A 17,686-nucleotide genomic window follows, 5' to 3' on the forward strand; every position below is an offset into this window, starting at 1 on the left:
ACTGGCGGCGCGGTGGCATTGCTGCTCGGCGGGCCGGGTGGCCGCGGGGCCGGAGGCGGCCATGGGGCGGGGGGCGGCCGCGGCTCCAGGGGCCGGCTAGTGACGGCGAGCGGCGGCGGGGCGCCGGGACGCGCGTGTGTGGCCTGGCGAGGAGACGGCCCCGCAGGCTCCCGGGGCAGCGAACGGTGAGTTCGCGTCTCCTCGGCCCGGCCTTCTGCCCGGGGTCGTAGGGTCGGGGTCGTGGGGTCAGGGTCGTGGGGGCGGGGCGGGAACGACCCTGCCCACTGACTGGCCACACACTGCCCCGGGCGCCGGCGCAGGTGTCCGGGTGGCCAGACCTCGACCCCCGCGACCGCGCTGCGAACGAGGTGGCGGGCCCGGCCTTCACGCGGGGCGGTCAGTTAGGGGTCCACGTCGCGGTATTCATCCTCGGAAAGCGCCTCTGTGCTCGGAACCCAGCGCCCAGCCGACGACCCCTGAGGCCGGCGGCTGGCCCGCCTGAGCCGGGTCCGAGCCCCCGGTCTCTCTGCCTCTGCGTCCGGCGCGCTCTGGTTTTCGTGGATCCTCCTCACCCGCCCGGGACCGGGCCTGAGCCCAGACGTACGCACTTCCTGCTGAACGGCGCCCTGGGCTTGGCCGTGACCTTTGCCCCGTTGCGGGAACTCGAGGACGAGGACAGGGACCCGCAGGTGCGGTAGGCGGGCTACGGCCCTGGGGCTCGGGTGCCCAGGTGTCCTGGGCCTGCAGTTCAGGTGGGCGTGGGATGGGCCCGAGTCGGCCCCGGGGGTGGACGGGGCACCCCGGGCCGGGCTGGAAGGAAGGCCGGTCGGGAGAGGTCGATTCTCTGCGGGGGCTGCGGGCCACCCCAGGCGCTGACCGACTGGGCACGGGGCCCAGTCCTGCGGGCGGGGCTGCCGGCTTGTCGTTTGCGATGTCTCCCCGACCCGCTGTCGTACAGCCCAGAGTTCAGTGCGTGGGGCCGGGCAAATGCGTGTGTAGACTGTTGGCGAAAAGAGGAACTGGGTGAAGGTGGCCCGGAGGCGGGCTCTTGTGCAGGGAGCTAGGTGTGCAAATACCTGCTTCAGCCCAAGCGCGTGCGAGATCTCCCAGGGGAGCCCCTGGAGCCCCCTCGCGTCTCTGATCCTGTTCTTCCGCCCAGCAGGCTCTGCCCCTCTGCGGGCCCAGTTTTGTCAGGTCCTGGCCAGCACTGGGCATCACCTGCCGGCGGGAGAGGGGAGATTTAATAGGTACCTTTTATTGCCTCAGTGTTAAGGAGGGATAAACTTTGCTTTTTCATTCAGTATTTGAGCAGGTGTATGTTGAGAGCTTGCACTAGGCGTCATGTTATGTTTATATTTGTGTGTGTGACTTTTACTTATGGGCATCACAATGTGTCTCCTTTCTTCCTGGGGAAGTTCTTTATCTTGGTTATTGTGCTCCAGCACTTTTCTGTTAAAACTTCCCAGTGCAGATGTTTTTTGAAAATGAACTGAAATAATTCTAGACTCCCAGAAAGTTGTGAAAAACAATACAGAGGAACGCCTGCACTTATCCCCACATCCGTGGCACAGTGACGTGAACCCTGGCACCTCCGTCACACCCCTTGCTGGGGTTCACCACTTTCCCGGGGCACAGCTGTGTGGCTGCCACCACAGACTCAGAGCTGGTGTCACCTAGGGAGCCCACCCCAGGCTCCCCACACTCCCTGGCCACCAGTGATCTGTTCTCCATGCGCTTGTGTTTAGTCATGTCAAGAAAGTTATGTAAGGGACTTCCCTGGTGGTCCAGTGCTTAGGACTCTGAGCTTCCATTTCATGGGGCCCTGGTGGAGAAGTAAGGTCTCACATGCTGCGTGGTATGCCCCAAAAAAGAAAGAAAGAGAATGAAAAGCGAGTTGTGTAAATGGGAGGGTTTATCCTGCAGTCAGCCTGGGGGCTGACTTCCTTGCCCTGCAGTCAGCCTGGGGTCACCCAGCTGGTTTCGGAGTCCATGTCCACTCCCTCTGATGGCCTGGCGCACTCACCAGTGGGGACTCTTGGACTGTCTGTGGTGTTTGGCTGCTGCAAATTAAAAGCTGCTGTGAATGTTGAGGTGCAGGTTTTTCTGTGAGCATCAGTGTTTCTCCGGGGTGAATGCCCAGGTGGACTTGCTAGGCTGTCTGTTTAGTTTTTAGTTTTTATAAGATGGTGTCAGCCCTTTCCAGAGTGTCTGGCCGTGTTCTGGTCCCGGGTGGTGTGTGAGCAGGCGTTGCTCTGCGACCTCTCCAGCGCTGAGTTGTCTGGCTGTTCTGGTCAGTGTGCAGTGGCATCTCATTGTGGTTTCAGTTCCTTCTGGCCCATCGCATGGAGCATCTTTTCACCTGCTTCTTTACCATGGGTGCATCTCATCTGTCCAGTCATCTCTTGTCCACTTTCTAATTGGACTGTCTGTTTTTTACTGTTGAATTTTGATAGTTTTTGCTATTTTATAGGTACAGATCTTCTGTTGGATATCTAGTTTGAAAATATTTTCTGTCTATGGCTTGATTTTGGGGAGGGGGGGTGTTTCTTAACAGGGTCTTCCACAGAGCAAGTTTCTAAGAAGCCCAGTTTACCAATTTTTTTTTATCTTTTATGAAGTGTGCTTTCTATATCGTGTACAAAAAAGATTCTGTCTAACTTTAGGTCCCCAAAACTTTCTCCTGCACTTTATTTATTTGTGTATTTATTCATGGCCATACCATGTGGCTTGCTGGACCTTAGTTCCCTGACCAGAGATCAAGCCTGTGCCCTCAGCAGTGAAAGCTTGCAGCCCTAACCCCTGGACCACCAGGGAATCCCCTCTTCTGTATTTTATTATGAAGGCTTTCTAGTTTACGTGGAGTTAATTTTTGTGTCACGTGTGAAGGTTAGGCCGAGGTTTACTTTTTTTGCCTATAGATATGAATGACTCCAGCATCCTTTGTTGAAAAAATTGTCTTTCCTTCCTTGAACTGCTTATGTACATTTGTCAAAAATTAATCGAGTGTGTTTGTGTAATTGTGTTTCTGGGCTCTCTCTTCTCCATTGACTTGTATCTGCCCTCCCCCAAGGCCACAGTCTTGACTATTACAGCTAAAGAGAAGTCTTCAGAGTCACTCATCTCCCTTTATCCTTCTTTAAAAAAAAAAAAAAGGGTGTTTGCTTTTTACACATACATTTTAGAATAAACTTGGCCGTATCTACCAAGAAATCTTGCTGGGATTTGTGTAGAAATCACACTAACCCTGTAGATCAATGTGGGGAGAACTGACATCTCTGCTGCATTGAGTCTTCTGATCCATGATTAAGGGCGTCTCTCAGTTACATCTTCTTTGATTTCTTTCATCAGGGTGTTTAAAATACAATTCAGCATACAAGTCCTCTGTGTATTTTGTTATATTTCATCCAAGTGTTTTTTTGGTGACTGTAGAGTGTACCGTCTCTAACTTCAGACTACCTTCTTTGCCTGTTGCCGTGACTCAGACATGCAGAACTATGCTGATTAAGGGTGGTCAGAACAGACATCCTTGCCTGGCTCCCAGTCTTATATTTTCCCCATCAAGTTAATATAGTGGTAGCTTTTTTGTAGGTGCTCCTTACCAAGCTGAAGAAGTTACCCTTGATTCCTAATTGCTGAGAATTTTTACCATCGTTGGGTGTTGAATTTTTTCCACTTTCTTGCCCATCAGTTGGTGTATGTGAGATGGGTTACACTGACTGAGCCAGCCTTGCGTTCCTGAGATACGCCCCACTTGGTGTCGATCGATCCTTTTTAAGCATTCTATGTTGTGTCCGTGTTGAGGATGCATCAAATAACGCATTACGCTGAGAGTCAGTGGATGTAATTCTTAAACTGCAAGTAGAAGCTGAGACGGCATCACTGGCATACTTAGCTGCAGAAGAAATGACATCTCAGCACTTGTCCCAGGGTCGGTTGAGCGGCTGTTGGAGAAATTTGGGCCTGGTCAGTGAGCAGCTCAGAAGGTCCTGCACTGCTTGTAGGTGGAGGTCCCTGGTGGGGATGGGGCAGCATTTGAAACATTGTTAACAGACATAAATTCATCTCAGCCATTTAGATGAGAATTATTTTGAAGAATGATTTGATCTTTTGAATGAATATATTGCCCATAATAGCAAACAAAGTATGTAAAAATCCAATGATTATATAATCAGTTATAAGACGAAAATTTCAGCATCGTAGGATTTAATTACTTCCTTGTCTGTATTTTCTCAGGATTATAGTAATCTAACTGGATTATAGTAATCTAACTTGATAGTTGCTTCTGTGTCTTCTTGGGGTGATAGAATTTTCTACACCCTCCTAGGATTACCATATCACGTGCATCTTCGTCCACACCTTCTCAGGATTGTACTACTCTAACTGGATAGTTATTTCTGTGTTTTCTTGGGATGGTAGAGTTTTCCACACAGTCCTAGGATCGCCGCATCACCTGCAGGCTCAGCTGGCTTTAAGGCAGGCTGGTGGCTCAGACGGTAAAGAATCTGCCTGCAGTGCAGAAGACCTGGGTTCGATCCCTGGTTTGGGAAGATCTCCTGGAGAAGGGAACAGCTACCTACTCCAGTATTCTGGCCTGGAGAATTCCATGGAGGAGCCTGGCAGGCTACAGTCCATGGGGTCGCAAAGAGTCAGACACGACTAAGCAACTTAGACTTTTCGCTTTCCTGGCAAGCAGGTTTCAGGTTCTTGCAGCTGATGCAGCACCAGGATAGTGGTCTTCACGTTCTGTTTGGCCAGGGTTCTGACATCACTGCCTATAATCATTGTCTCTTGATCTTACGTGTTACTGGAGGCTGGGGTGTGTGCCCTGAGAGAACCTTTTTGTCATTCAGGAGGGGCTACATCAAAGGCCTCTTTTGCAGAACATGAGGCGGGAAGGGTCCTCTCTTCTCCCAGGACCCTGGGCCTTTCTGCTGGGTCACATCGTCTGTATCAGTGAGGTCATGCCAGGGGCCCAGATACAAGCTCTGCCCTCCTCACTGTGTCACCTTGGGCTTTGGTGTCCTGGACACCCCCACGCAGCTCCTTGCGAGGACAAGTCAGACAGTTTGAGTCAAGTGCTTGGACAGGGCCTGGCAGTGTGGGCGCTGGGTCTGCTGCTCGATGGTCATCCTGACCTGGAGTGAGTGTTCACGCTCCCGCACTATGATCCTGGCCTCCCTGGCTTGCTCTTCCCTGTGGCTGGTTGTCCTAGGCCAGGGTAAGCATCTACACTCCTACACTGTGACAGCTATTCTTTATGTTATTGTTGTTGACTGGCTAAGTCATATCTGACTCTGTGACCCCATAGACTACCGAATGCCAGGTTCTTCTGTCCTCCACTATCTCCCGGAGTTTGCTCAGATTCATGTCCACTGAGTTGGTAATGCTATCCAACCATCTCACCCTCTGCAACCCCCTTTTCCAGGTCTCAGAGTGAAGCCACTACCAGGCCTCTTGTAACAGCTTAAAGCAAGTTTTTTGTTTTTTTTTTTTAAACAATATTTCCTCTTAAAGTTGTGAATTCATGGTCCATTACAGCAGTTTGTGGGGTCCTCTTGGGGATTAAGTGATATACATGAGTGGGACAGTCAGGGCAGGGCCAGCAAGAGAAGGCAAGCAATGAGGTTAGTGATTGTGTTTTTATCTTGGGCAGTTTTTACTGAAACGAGGGAAACGTGTACATAGCTTTTGTGTATTAACTGAGCCCAAACCTGCCTTCTTGTATTTCTTGCGACTTTGTCCTGTGTCCTTTCAGGCATCGTGACCTTTCTGTGTGGCCAGACTCGTGAACTCACTCTGCCCCCTTCCCATCCGACCCCACAGCTGGTGGTCTTGTCCTCATCTCCCAGCACTTGAGGCCGCCGCAGGCTCTCCGTCCCAGCACCCTAGCACTCTTGTGTCCTCCACTAAGTGTTCCAGGATTCCCCCAGACTCTTATCCAGACCCCTCCATTTGGTGTGCCCCGGGTTCAGTCCTGAGAGCCTGTCTGGTTCTATGGTTGTCAGCGTTACCGTGTGCTGACAGAGCCCAGCCCCGCATGTCCCCGAGCTCTAGGCTTGAACTGTTAGCTGCCAGCACGTCATCTCCCCTTGGCCAGTAGTGATCACGTGAAGTCAGGCCCGAGAGATGGCAGAGTTTCTGCAGCGCTGCTCTTCGGGCTGTGAGGAAGTCAGACCCCTTTGAAGAGGAACTGGGCAGCAGGTAGTGGTCAGGGTTGCGGAAGAAAGGAACTGGGCACCAGTGGGTGGGAGCGGGAGGCACCTGTTCTCTTGAGCAGGTGGCATCTGAGCACAGATCTGAGGGATGGTCGTGTCACGGGTGAGGTGTCTCGACAAGTCGTATGGCCATGCTTTCTCTTCTGTTGGGTAAATGTCTGAGTGGAAGGGCTGTAGCAGATGGCGGAACCATGCTTAATTAACATTTTAAGAAACCGCCAAACTGTTTTCCAAACTGGTTGCCCCGTTTTCATTCCACCAGCACTGTCTGAGGGTTCCATTTCCTCCTCAGGCTCTGGGACACTTGGCGTGGTCAGTTTTCTTACATTTTAGCCATTCTCCGTAGGTGTGAGATGATGTCTCCTGGTTTTAATTTGCATTTCTCCAGTGACTAAGGATGTTGAGCATCTTTTCATGTGCTTTTCAAGATGCAATCAATGTATCTTGGGGAAGTTGCCCAAAGTTGGTATCTTTGGCCTGTTTTTTAATTGAGTTATTTTCTTACTAAGCTTTAATAATTCTTTATATATTTTGGAAGCAAGTTCTGTGTCATATATACATTTAGCAAATTGGTCGATCTCATATTTTCATTAAGATTTTTGTCAGTTTATATTTTCATTTTCTTAATAGTGTCTTACGAAGGGTACAAGATTTGAGTTTTAGTGAAATTCAGTTTGTCAGGTTTTAAACTTTGTACTTTTTGTATCCTGTTTAAGAAATCTTTGCCAAATTCATAGCCATGAAGATTTTGTCTAGTGCTTTTTTTTTGAAAGTTTTATAGCTTTTATTCTTACATTTAAGTGTATGATCCATCATGAGCTGACCTTTGCCAACTTGTGAGGAGAACTGAACTTCATAGTGTTGGGTGTGGCTGTGGAATTTACCTGGAACGTTCTGGAGGAACGGTCGTCCTCTCCTGTTGACTCCCCTCGGCACCTCTGTTGAGAAGCCCTGACTGTCGTCTGCGTCCTCTGTCTACGTGTACGTCTCTGTGTCAGTACCACACAGTCTGGTTGCGGCAGCTTTGTAGCAGGTCATCAGATCCGGTAGCATGAGTCCTCCAACAGGGCTTTTTTTTTTTTGAGCTATTCTCGGTCCTTTTACGTTTCCAGTTTCCAGCTGAATATTAGAATCAGCTTGTTACTTCTGATAGAAAAGGCTGGGCTTGGGGAGACTTGAGATCTTAACGATATCGTGTTCTCTGGTCTGTGCACATGGTATGTCTCTCCCCTGACTTGTTTCCTTTCAGTTGTGTCCGTGGTGCTTGGAAAGTGAGGTAGAACGTGAAACCTAGTGACTCAGTATTTGTATGTGTGGTGAAGTGACCACCACAGCAAGTCTGTCACCACGTTTAATCACCAGGCTTTTTTCTCATGGGAACTTTGAAGACCTTCCCTCTCAGCACCTTTCAAATAAGCACAACAGTATCACTGACTGGAGTCACCATGGTACGTGCTACACTAGGTGACTGACTGACTTTACAGCTGGAAGTAAGGCTCACTCTCCTTTTGCCAACGACATCCCTACATGTCTTATATCTTAGTAGCACTAAGCTTCAGTTTCTTTCTTTTATTTTTCTTCTTTTTTTGGCCGCATCACAAAGCTTGGGGGATCTTAGTTCCCTGACCAGGGATCGAACCTGGGCCCTGGCATTGAAAACACAGAGCCACCTGGGAATGCCCTGGCTCAGGAGTTTTTAATGACTGCTGGAGCCTTTGGTCTGGGTCCGGTGTGGGAGTTAGTATTTCGCAAGGTCCTGATGTGATTGTAAAGTGCGTGCGGAGGCAGGGGACTCAGGGGCCCTCACCTTTGGCCTCGTTGTAGAGGCCCCAGGCTTCTCTGTGGCCCCTGCGCTGTCCCTTCTGATGTCCGCGCCTGCCTTGTGGTCCTGCCCCATTCCCCTCCCTTGTCCTCAGGGCTTTGTGAGCCATGAGGCAGGCTGAGCTGCTGGGCCTTTCTGAGCGGGAGGATGGGCAGGTCCCATGGCCCCAGCAGCAAGGCCAGGCCTCTCCCGTTAGTCAGTGGTTTCCTAAGAAAATGACCTTTCGGCCCAAATTCTCAGAGTGTAGCTCTTTCCACCGTCATCCAAACTGGCTTCTTCATGTGGTTTTTGCCCAAGCTCTGCTCTGCTCTTTCTACTTGTCGGCGCTCTGGTTTCTGCCGTATTTCTGTCACTTCTTTTAGGCTCGTTTGATTCCTGCTCTGGCTCTCTGACGAGGCCTTGGCTGCTGACCGCTGTTCTCAAGGACCTGGGGGCAGCTGGGTGGGCATGTGGACCCGGCCTGCATTCCCTCTTTGCTGTAACATCATGTGGGTCTGGATGGGCACGTGGATCGGGCTCGCGCTCCCTCTTGGCTGCAGCATCACATGGGTATGGGTGCGGTTATGAGCCCTCAGTGGCTTAGGAGGAAGTTGAGATGTTCCCAGCTGGTCGAGGACTGTTGTTTTGTGTCTGCTTCCATCTTTTCCTGCTTTACTGCGTGTGGTTGGGAGATGAAGCTCCTGTAAATTGAAGTTTTTTTTGAGGACCAAATAAGTCAGTTTGGGCAAGTGTTTCATCGGCACTAGAGGAAAGCGTGGCTTTGTTTGCAGGACGAGGGTGCAGTGTGTGCCCATGGTTGGTCTTCAGTCGTGCTCACCCAGCCTTTTCTGGATGAGAGGTACCGTGTGACCGTTAATTCTCTCATCAAGGTCCCACCATGTGCCTGCGTGCTAGGCTGCTGGTTGGTACCTCACTCTTGGACTCCCAGCCCTCTGGATTCATGGAAAACCACAGGTAGATTCCGGAGTTGTTAAGTGCCTTTGGGATGAAAACAGACTTCCCAGACTGGGTAGGCTAGATTTCAGCCATTTTCCCTCATGAGGGGTGTAGGTGTGTGTGTACATTGCTTTACTTTATTTTATTGAAACAATAATAATATTTATTTTATTAAATCAAGGCATCCTGGGTTTTCGGGCCAAAGTCTTCCACATCCATCAGTTGCAGAAATGGAACAAGAAAAAGTCAACGGGAACAAGGAGCCGAGTGCAGAGGCATCTTCGTACCGCTGTTCCGCGTGCCATGGGGATGAGGACTGGGGCCTGGGGCACCCACTCCGGGGCCGCGCCAAGTCCCGCAGCCTGTCGGCCGCGCCTGTCCTGGCCAGCGCCCGAGAGTTCAGGTACTGGCCTCCTGGGCCTGTGGGGGTGCTCAGGAGGCAGGAGGGGGTTGTGCTGGCTGGCATGGCCTCCCAGAGGGCACTCCCAGCCAACCCCCCCGCCCTAATGCCTGTCCTCACTGTGGAGGCTGAGGTGTGGGGGTGCCGCCCAGGGTGGCCCCAGGCCCTGGGCACACAGTGAGGGGTGGGGAAGCTGTGCCGGCCTCGGCCATGTGAACGTCACTCAAGTCCAGGGCGAAGCTGTCCTAGCCAGCACTGCCATGGGTGCAGGGCCTGAGAAGCTGCCATGTGAATAGCTGTGTCACCCTCCTGTGTCAGAGTCAGTGGGCGGGCGGGTGACCTCGGCTGCCGGCTCTGCGGGGTGGGATGTTCCCACCCTTTCCCTTCAGAGAATATTGCTTCAGAGAACGTTGAACTTGGTTCAGTGGCAGCAGGTCAGAGGTGGCTGCTCTCAAAGGTTGACTGTGATGCAGACTTAGAGAAACCTGCTGTGAACAGCCTTTCCCCAGAGGCCAGGCCGTGGCCGGCGGCCGCTCCTGCATGTTCTTGAGCTGGGGGGTTGGGGGAGCCCTTGACCAGACCAACTCTCCCGGGCTTGGCTGCCCTTCACGAGACAATAGGAAATCTGCCTTGTCCGTGTGGGGATTTGGCGTTTGTTGAGCCTTGAGATGGGCAGAGACGAAAGCAAGTTTGCCATCTGTGTTTGGCTGTCTTTGTGCCAGTATTTTTGGTGCAGAAAGGGACCATGAGGGGACCTCCCTGTGGTCCAGTGGGGAGGTGGCATACATCCCTGGTCAGGGAACTAAAATCCCACAAGTCATATGGTGTGGCCAAAAATTAAAAAAAAATAACCAAAAGGACCACAAAGCCTCTGGAGCTGGCACTCTGCGTGAGGGAGGACACACCTCCACCCTGTCTCCGTGGGGCATCCACATGGCTCCCAAGGACCGGCGCTGGACCTTGAGGGGAGGACAGGGAAAGTCACCAAGCGGTGTCATCCCTGGGACGTGTGCTGGCCACGGTGCCCTGTGATTCAGTTGTGGCTGGAAATGCTGAGCCACTCAAGTGCTGTCTTCTTCGTCGACAGTACAACTCAGCATGGGCGTTTTGTTAGAACCTGGATGGCTGGGGGATGGTATCTGAGGTCTTAATTCCCAAGGACAGGCCCAACAACTGCTCCTCAAGTAGACTTGCCTGGACAAGAATTCAGAGCCGCAGGCCCGAGCCCCATGGTACATCCCCTTTTTCTAGGGTGGGGCCCGGGTGCCTGCCCCGGTTTGGGTCCTTTGTTGTAAGGAGTTTCTGGGAGCCCTCTCTGAGGGCAGTGCCACAGCATGTTTCCCTCAGAGCAGCTCTGGGGATCAGGTGAGTGTTCTGGGACCGTTGCTCGGGTGCTGGCAGATGGCGATGCTCAGGCTGTTGGAGTGAAGATGGCAGAGAGTCTGAGAGTCAGTGCCTCGTCTGCATGCGTGTCTCTCAGCGACTGAGGGCCCGCCCTGCATCCTCTCCCACAGGAGGACCCGCTCCCTGCACGGGCCGTGCCCAGTGACCACGTTTGGACCAAAGGCCTGCGTGCTGCAGAATCCCCAGACCATCATGTGAGTCAACGGGGGGCTCCATGGGGATGGGGAGCTATGGGAGGTTCTGATGCTCCGGGGAGCAGGGCATGGGCCTGGCAGCCACGTGGCAATGTCCCCAACTCCCAAGGATGAGAAGGTGGTGGGGCCTGCTCCTCGGGCCATAGGAGCTTCAACAGGAAAAACTCAAGGAGAAAAAATAGTGTATTGCATGCTGATGCATCTGGTGACTCACATGTGTTTCTCTTCATTACTGTTGAAATGCAGAAATGTCAGCTGGTGTTTTTTGAAAATCTGAGGTGTTTTTTGAAAATCTGAGTTGACTTGTTTGAGTCCCGCCTTGTGGGCATGGCTTTTTTTGTTTTAAGATAAGCCCTGCATTTTAGCAACACCCACCACCTGAGAAACTAGTTAAAAACTAAGCAGTTTGGGTTATTTCGCAGACACGTGGCCTAGGCTGTCTTCTGTACCTGTCCTGCGCCGCCTCCTGGCACTGGACATGCCAGAGAGGGGCTGTCGTCTGCTGGCTCTGTGTGTTCTGTCTCAGGGAGAAGACACGCAAATGGCTCCGGCCACCAGAGCTTGGTGAGGAAGCAGCAGAATTCCAACCAGCTCTGCTGTCAGGCCTGGTGGTGGGCTGCCCGCTGCATAGACCATCTGTGCCCCCTCTTCGAGGGAGCTGTGGAGGCTTAACTTCTATGGGGGATAGGCCAAGGCCCACACCCAGCACAGCAGCCACACTAGCAGCTGGCCCCCCAAACCCCTCGCCTGGCTGCACCCTGCTGTGTGCCCGCCCTGTGTGACCTTTGCTGGCTGCCCAGACCCCCCCTCCCTGTGTCCCAGCCCTGCACTGCCGCACCCTCCTCGTCATTCACAGCCCAGCCTCAGCGCACCCTGGTGGCCCTTGGCCATCCAACCATAACTGGCTGTTGCCGCCCTGCCCAGCCCACAGCAGCCCAGGTGTGTGTGCTTTGCCCTCACAGCCCTTGGGTGGGGTCTCAGGGCGGCATCTGAGCTGTTCCCCAAGGTCAGGTGGGGTTGTGGGGTGCTCCAGGCAGAGGAGCAGGTGCCCCAGAGTGTCAAGGGCTGAGCAAGCAACTTTCTCTGCCCCCTGGCCCTGGCTCAGCTCAGTCAGATGGGCTGAGCACCCTGGTAGGGTGGGATCCCTTACCCGTGTGGTCCCTGCCTCTCCTACAGCCTGGCCAGGAGCAGGGGTTGTGTGCTAACCTGACTTCTCCCCTGACAGTGTAGAGGAGCTGATTACGAGAGTCTTATCTTCTACTTGGTTGTCTCATATCTCACCAATGAGTGCGTGTTTTCTGTTATGTTGAAACGTGTGGAATTACTAGTATCTGACGCCTTCAGCTTTTGAAACTGTGGCTCGCTGGGTGTCTGGCTAAGCTGTCCGGCACCCAGATCCTCCTTGGGAGGGGTCAGTATCCCTCTTTGCAATGACCCAACAGGAAGTTGAGTGACCAGTTGGCGCCCAAGACCGAGCTGATGGCACTACAGTGGCTCTGGCTGGGCATGGCTGACTCACAGATCTGGAGGGGCTGTGAGCCTCACCTGCCTGGTCAGTGGGGAGGGGGCTTCAACGTCTACCTCACCAACCAGGCAGACTTCCATCTGCCCTCCTTCTAGGCCCAGGGCCAGGTGGAGTGACGAGAGGCCTGCAAGTGCCCGCCCTCCACGTGTAAGCCCCTCCCATGGGCCAAGCCAGTTCCGCAGCCCAGTACTGTTGTCTGCAGCTGGACAGGGCCCGTCCTGACTGCCCTGGGCGGCAGAGCTCAGCGGCCAGCTGGTGAGGAGCAGTTGTCTGAGGTCTGGCCGCTTTGCTGTTAGAGGCGATTGGACAAGAGGATGGTGTGATCAGTAAGGTCAAATACAGCTTGTTTGCTTTGAGTTTTCATTTTAGGAAGCTCTGCACTTGTTTTATGCAGCTTTTAGCAAGTCACTTTACTTTATGTTTTGCTTTCAGTTTTGAGGAGACAGTGGGGTTATGGTGCCAGTGCACACTTGGGGAGTCTTGGGGGGGCTGGGGTGCATCGCACTTCCGCCGTTAGTGAAGCACAACCGAGATGCTGGGCACCCAGCACCACCCTCCGCCAAGCTGCGCGTGTGACCCAGCCTGGCAGAGATGCTGGCAGAGGGCCATGAGTGATCCCCTCCTTTGCAGAAACGCCTGGAGAGGGTGAGTGATGGTCAGTCAGTGACAGCCTGCAGCCAGGGACCCACCACCTGTTTAGTGGTTGGCATCATGGTGTGGGAAGTTGCTGGTGGGGCTGACAGGTTCTCAGGGAGGCACCGGCCATGGGGCATGATCTGGAGCAAGTGTCTTGGTTGGGGAACTTGCGTCAGAAAGGCCGTTTCCATGGCCTGCAGTCCTCAGGGCTGTTTTCCAACAGGCGGAGGTGCTGCCTGGGGGCCCGCCCCCACGTGAGGGCTCGGCCTTGGACACCCCTGCCCCTGGGGGAGGACCTGCTGCCCACAGACCATACCAGGCCCTGCACCCGGTGACCGAGGCTGGGTGCCAAGGGACTCTTGGAGCTGTCGTTGGCAGGCAGGCCCAGCTGACTTCTTTTGTTTTTTTTTTTTTTTAATTTTTTGAGAAGTTTTGGGTTCACAGCAAAAGTGAGAAGAAGGCGCAGAGCTCCCTGTTGCACTCCTCCTAGCCTCCCCGCTGTCATCATCCCCGAAGCCAGTGCATGTGTGACAAACAATGAAGTTACACTGACGCATCGTCGTCACCAGAGTCCTCTGCATATCAGGGTCCTGGACACGTGTGGTGACATGTCCTCGCGATTGAAATCACACAGCACAGTCTCACTGCTCCAGATCCCACCACTGGCTTTAAAAGAGGCTTTTACTGTGGAGGCGAGGGTCCACTGAGTTGGTCACATAGCCGTGTGGACCTGGGTCAGCGGCAGCCCAAGTCCCCATTGGCTGGTCTGGGTGCACGTGGGACGTCCTCTGAGTAGGTCCCCGGGCCGGCCTCGTCCCGAAGGGGCCTCAGGCAGGGGCACGGCCGGGCATGGGGAGGGTCTCCATACTGTGCAGGTGCCAGCAGGTCAGCCTGGGGCCCACGTGAGTGCTCCTCTCCCCTCAAAGGCACATCCAAGACCCTGCCAGCCAGCGGTTGACGTGGAACAAGTCCCCGAAGAGTGTCCTCGTCATCAAGAAGATCCGGGACGCCAGCCTGCTGCAGCCCTTCAAGGAGCTCTGCGCGTACCTGATGGAGGTGAGTGGGGACGGGCTCCAGGCTCTCTTCCCATCTGCTCAAGTCAGGAGGCTTCGTAAGCCAGACACAGGAGCTCAGAAGTGTGTACTGTGAGCACAACAAAGGCACTTTGCATCTGAGAGACAGAGGAATCGTGCCCCTCTCCCCTGACCCCATCAGAAAAGCCTGAGACGCAGAAGGAGGCTTCTAGAAGACCAGCGCCCTGACCTGTCTTCCTGGTGGGGCTGACGCCACCATGTCCTTCCAGGAGAACAACATGATCGTGTATGTGGAGAAGAAGGTTCTGGAAGACCCCGCCCTCTTGAGCGATGATCACTTTGGGCCAGTGAAGAGGAAGTTCTGCACCTTCAGAGAAGGCAAGTTGTCCCTGGGTGGCAAGGTGCTGCCTCCAACCCGGCGGGACCTCTGGTACCCCTGCCTTGCCCCGTGCCCAGCAGTTGGGGTGCTTGACGTCTCCTGTGTCTTCCAGATTACGATGACATCTCCAATCAGATCGACCTCATCATCTGCCTGGGGGGTGACGGGACCCTTCTATACGCTTCCTCCCTCTTCCAGGTGAGGCCCTAGTTGCCTGAGGCCGTAGGGCTGCAGGTGATAGGACATGGAACTGGGACTGCTGTGGGTGCTGGAAGCTGTGCCAGGCCAGCTGATGGCGCATGAGGGCCCAGGGGCTGGGCTGGGAGGAGGGTGACCCCTGGGAGAGCTGGCATGTGGGCTGAGTGAGGGGGCAAAGAGTCAGGGGCAGGTGAGAGCAGTAGCCCCAGGCTGACTGGGAGGTATGGTGGGGGAGGGACTGTGGAGGCTGCAGAAGGCAGGGATCTGTGGGGGAGGGACCTTGCCAGGGTATGTTAGGAGGTCGGGCGGGCCCCTAGAGCAACACCTGGGAGTGAGACGGAGCCAGTTGGGCAGGAGGGTGGAGTCCAGCAGGGCCTGGGGCAGTAGCGGTTGGCAGAGGCCGAGGTTGAGGGTCCTGGGATGTCCCACATGCTCAGAGCTCTCATTCTCCCTTGGGAGCCTTCTCGGCGGAAGTGGCTGCAGAGCCACCTGGTGGGACCTGAGTCCCACCCTAGGCTTCCTGCCCCGGCTGCCTGTGCTCTTGCCTGGCATCTCTGTGGGGGCTCACTGCCCTCCCAAGCCTGCTGGGCATGGCCTCTGTGTGTCAGAGCCCCCATGTCCTGCCCTGCCACGCCTTCCTCTGTCCTGTCCTCTGTGGCCAGCAGTTGGTCCCCCTGCCCCGTTTCTCGTCAGCTCTCCAGCTGTTCTCCTGGCTCCCAGGCTTCTGGCTGACCCTGTGCCCTGTGTGTCAGCACCGCCCCCCTGCCCCCACCCGCCAGCCCTCCCAGGGACCATCCAGGCGCAGGTCCATCTGGGCTAGTGCTCGCATGCCTTCCACGTGGACTGGCCAACGAGTGACCTGTCTCATTGGCTCGCAGGGTAGCGTGCCTCCAGTCATGGCATTCCATCTGGGCTCCCTGGGCTTCCTGACCCCCTTCAACTTCGAGAACTTTCAGTCGCAAGTTACTCAGGTGATACAGGGTGAGTTGGAATGTTCCTGAGCCTGAGAGCAGTTCCCATGTGGGATAGTCATCCTGCTTGGTTTGGGAGGTTTTTAATGATGCTGAGAACAGCACTGAGTGTTTGGGGCTCAGAGGACTCTGATTCTGAAGGTCGGACACCTTGTCCTCAGAGAGGAGCTGAAGCCACCACAGTTCAGCTGCCATCTGTGTCACGCAGCAATGGATTGATTTCCACAGGAGCCCAGGGTGTCGCCCTCCATTTGTGTGAAGATGGGAGGGGGTCCCTGGTCAAGGGAGCGGGTACCTCTTCTGTGGCATGACTGCCCCCACCTGCTGACTTCCCTGGGTGTGACCCCTGCTGGCCTCCAGGGAACGCAGCTGTTGTTCTCCGGAGCCGGCTGAAGGTCAGGGTCGTGAAGGAGCCCCGAGGGAAGAAGGTGGCCGTCCCTAATGGCATCAGCGAGAACGGGGTGCTGGCTGCAGGCCTGGACGTGGAGGTTGGGAAGCAGGCTGTGCAGTACCAGGTCTGTGGGCCTGCCCCTCCCCCCACCAGGTGCCGGGCCTTGCCCTCGGGCAGGGGGTGCAGGGCAGGGGCTTTGGGCTGGACCTCCTAGGGAGCCTGGGAGCAGCCCACACGCTGCCCTGCCTGCTCAGTGTGTGGTGCCCTCACCCCCAGGTCCTGAACGAGGTGGTGATCGACAGAGGCCCCTCCTCTTACCTGTCCAACGTGGACGTCTACCTGGATGGGCACCTCATCACCACAGTACAGGGCGATGGTAGGTGGGCATCGGACCTGCCCGGGGGTGGGGTGTGGGGGCAGTGCCCTAGCCTTACCTGCAGCCTGTCCCGCAGGTGTGATCGTCTCCACCCCGACGGGCAGCACGGCGTATGCGGCCGCCGCGGGGGCGTCCATGATCCACCCCAACGTGCCCGCCATCATGGTCACACCCATCTGCCCCCACTCGCTGTCCTTTCGGCCCATTGTGGTGCCCGCGGGGGTTGAGCTGAAGGTCAGAGCCCCCACCCTTGTCTGTTGGAGCCCTTTGGGGCTGTCTGCCTGCCCTGCTGGGGGCGGGAGGGACTTTGTCCACTCTGGCCTTTCGTCATGTGTCCTGTGCCCCAGAGGGTCTGGTCGGCGGGGCGGGGCTCTCAGCCTGAGTGGGTGGGGACAGTCGGGGTGGGGAGGCCCTCAGGCAATTAACCACTGCTGCCTGGCACGTCCCTGGGGCCATATTCTGGTGTTTGACTGCCCTTCCACATCCACCTCTTCTTTCCCTGGGCCGAGCTCCCTGCTACAGGCCACCCCGGGCCAGCACGTCCTTAGTGTGAACCTTGGCGGGCAGGGCTACGTCTGACGGACACAGCTCCAGGCCTCTGTGCCCTGTGGGCCTCTGTACCCTCTGGTTGGTATCCGCATAGTGCAGTGACTTCACGGCCTGGAGCTGACCTTTTTATGTGGTGGGCAGTGTGTTGCCTATGAGGTTTTCTCCTGGCCGTTGCTGTGCCCCAGGGTGGGGTCCGTGGCACTTAGCTGTGCTCAGAATGCATCTGCGAGTCCTCTGAGCCCCCTACATGTGTGCTGCTTGACTCTTCAGATCATGCTGTCACCAGAGGCAAGGAACACTGCATGGGTGTCTTTCGATGGACGAAAGAGACAGGAGATCCGCCACGGAGACAGGTGTGTGGACTGTGGGGTGCAGTGGCCAGGGCAGGTGGGCCCAGGGTGGCTGTAAGCTGTGGACCTCTGTCTGGGTGATGGCACCCTGCCAGCTGCACCTGCTCCTTATCTTCCCACCGCCTTGCCCTGGGGGTCTCCTCTTCACGGACCTGGGTGGAGTGAGGGGGTCCACGGCTCTGTCCTGGGGGGCACAACAGCACCACTGAGCCCCTAGCCTGGCTGTCTTCAGGGCCAGACTGGAAAATGGCCAGGTGCCCGTGACATCAGAGGACATGGGGCCAGGCTGCACGGCAGATGGTACAA

General features: G+C 55.2%; 1 protein-coding gene across 6 annotated transcripts in view; it reads left to right on the plus strand.

The window, feature by feature from the left end:
* The window catches only part of NADK (NAD kinase), a 25,407-nt gene continuing 7,721 nt past the window's right edge, over window positions 1-17,686 (plus strand). The window contains exons 1-11 of one of the 6 annotated variants that reach the window (XM_005217071.4): window positions 1-185; window positions 9,155-9,376; window positions 10,888-10,971; window positions 14,059-14,188; window positions 14,436-14,544; window positions 14,658-14,743; window positions 15,622-15,724; window positions 16,075-16,229; window positions 16,382-16,481; window positions 16,546-16,715; window positions 17,301-17,383. In XM_005217071.4, the coding sequence (XP_005217128.1) occupies window positions 9,204-9,376; window positions 10,888-10,971; window positions 14,059-14,188; window positions 14,436-14,544; window positions 14,658-14,743; window positions 15,622-15,724; window positions 16,075-16,229; window positions 16,382-16,481; window positions 16,546-16,715; window positions 17,301-17,383 (1,193 nt within the window). In that variant the 5' untranslated portion in view covers window positions 1-185; window positions 9,155-9,203. 6 annotated transcript variants of the gene reach the window in all.

This window comes from Bos taurus, chromosome 16 (genome assembly GCF_002263795.3).
Source record: "Bos taurus isolate L1 Dominette 01449 registration number 42190680 breed Hereford chromosome 16, ARS-UCD2.0, whole genome shotgun sequence".
Classification (NCBI taxonomy): Eukaryota; Metazoa; Chordata; class Mammalia; order Artiodactyla; family Bovidae; genus Bos; species Bos taurus.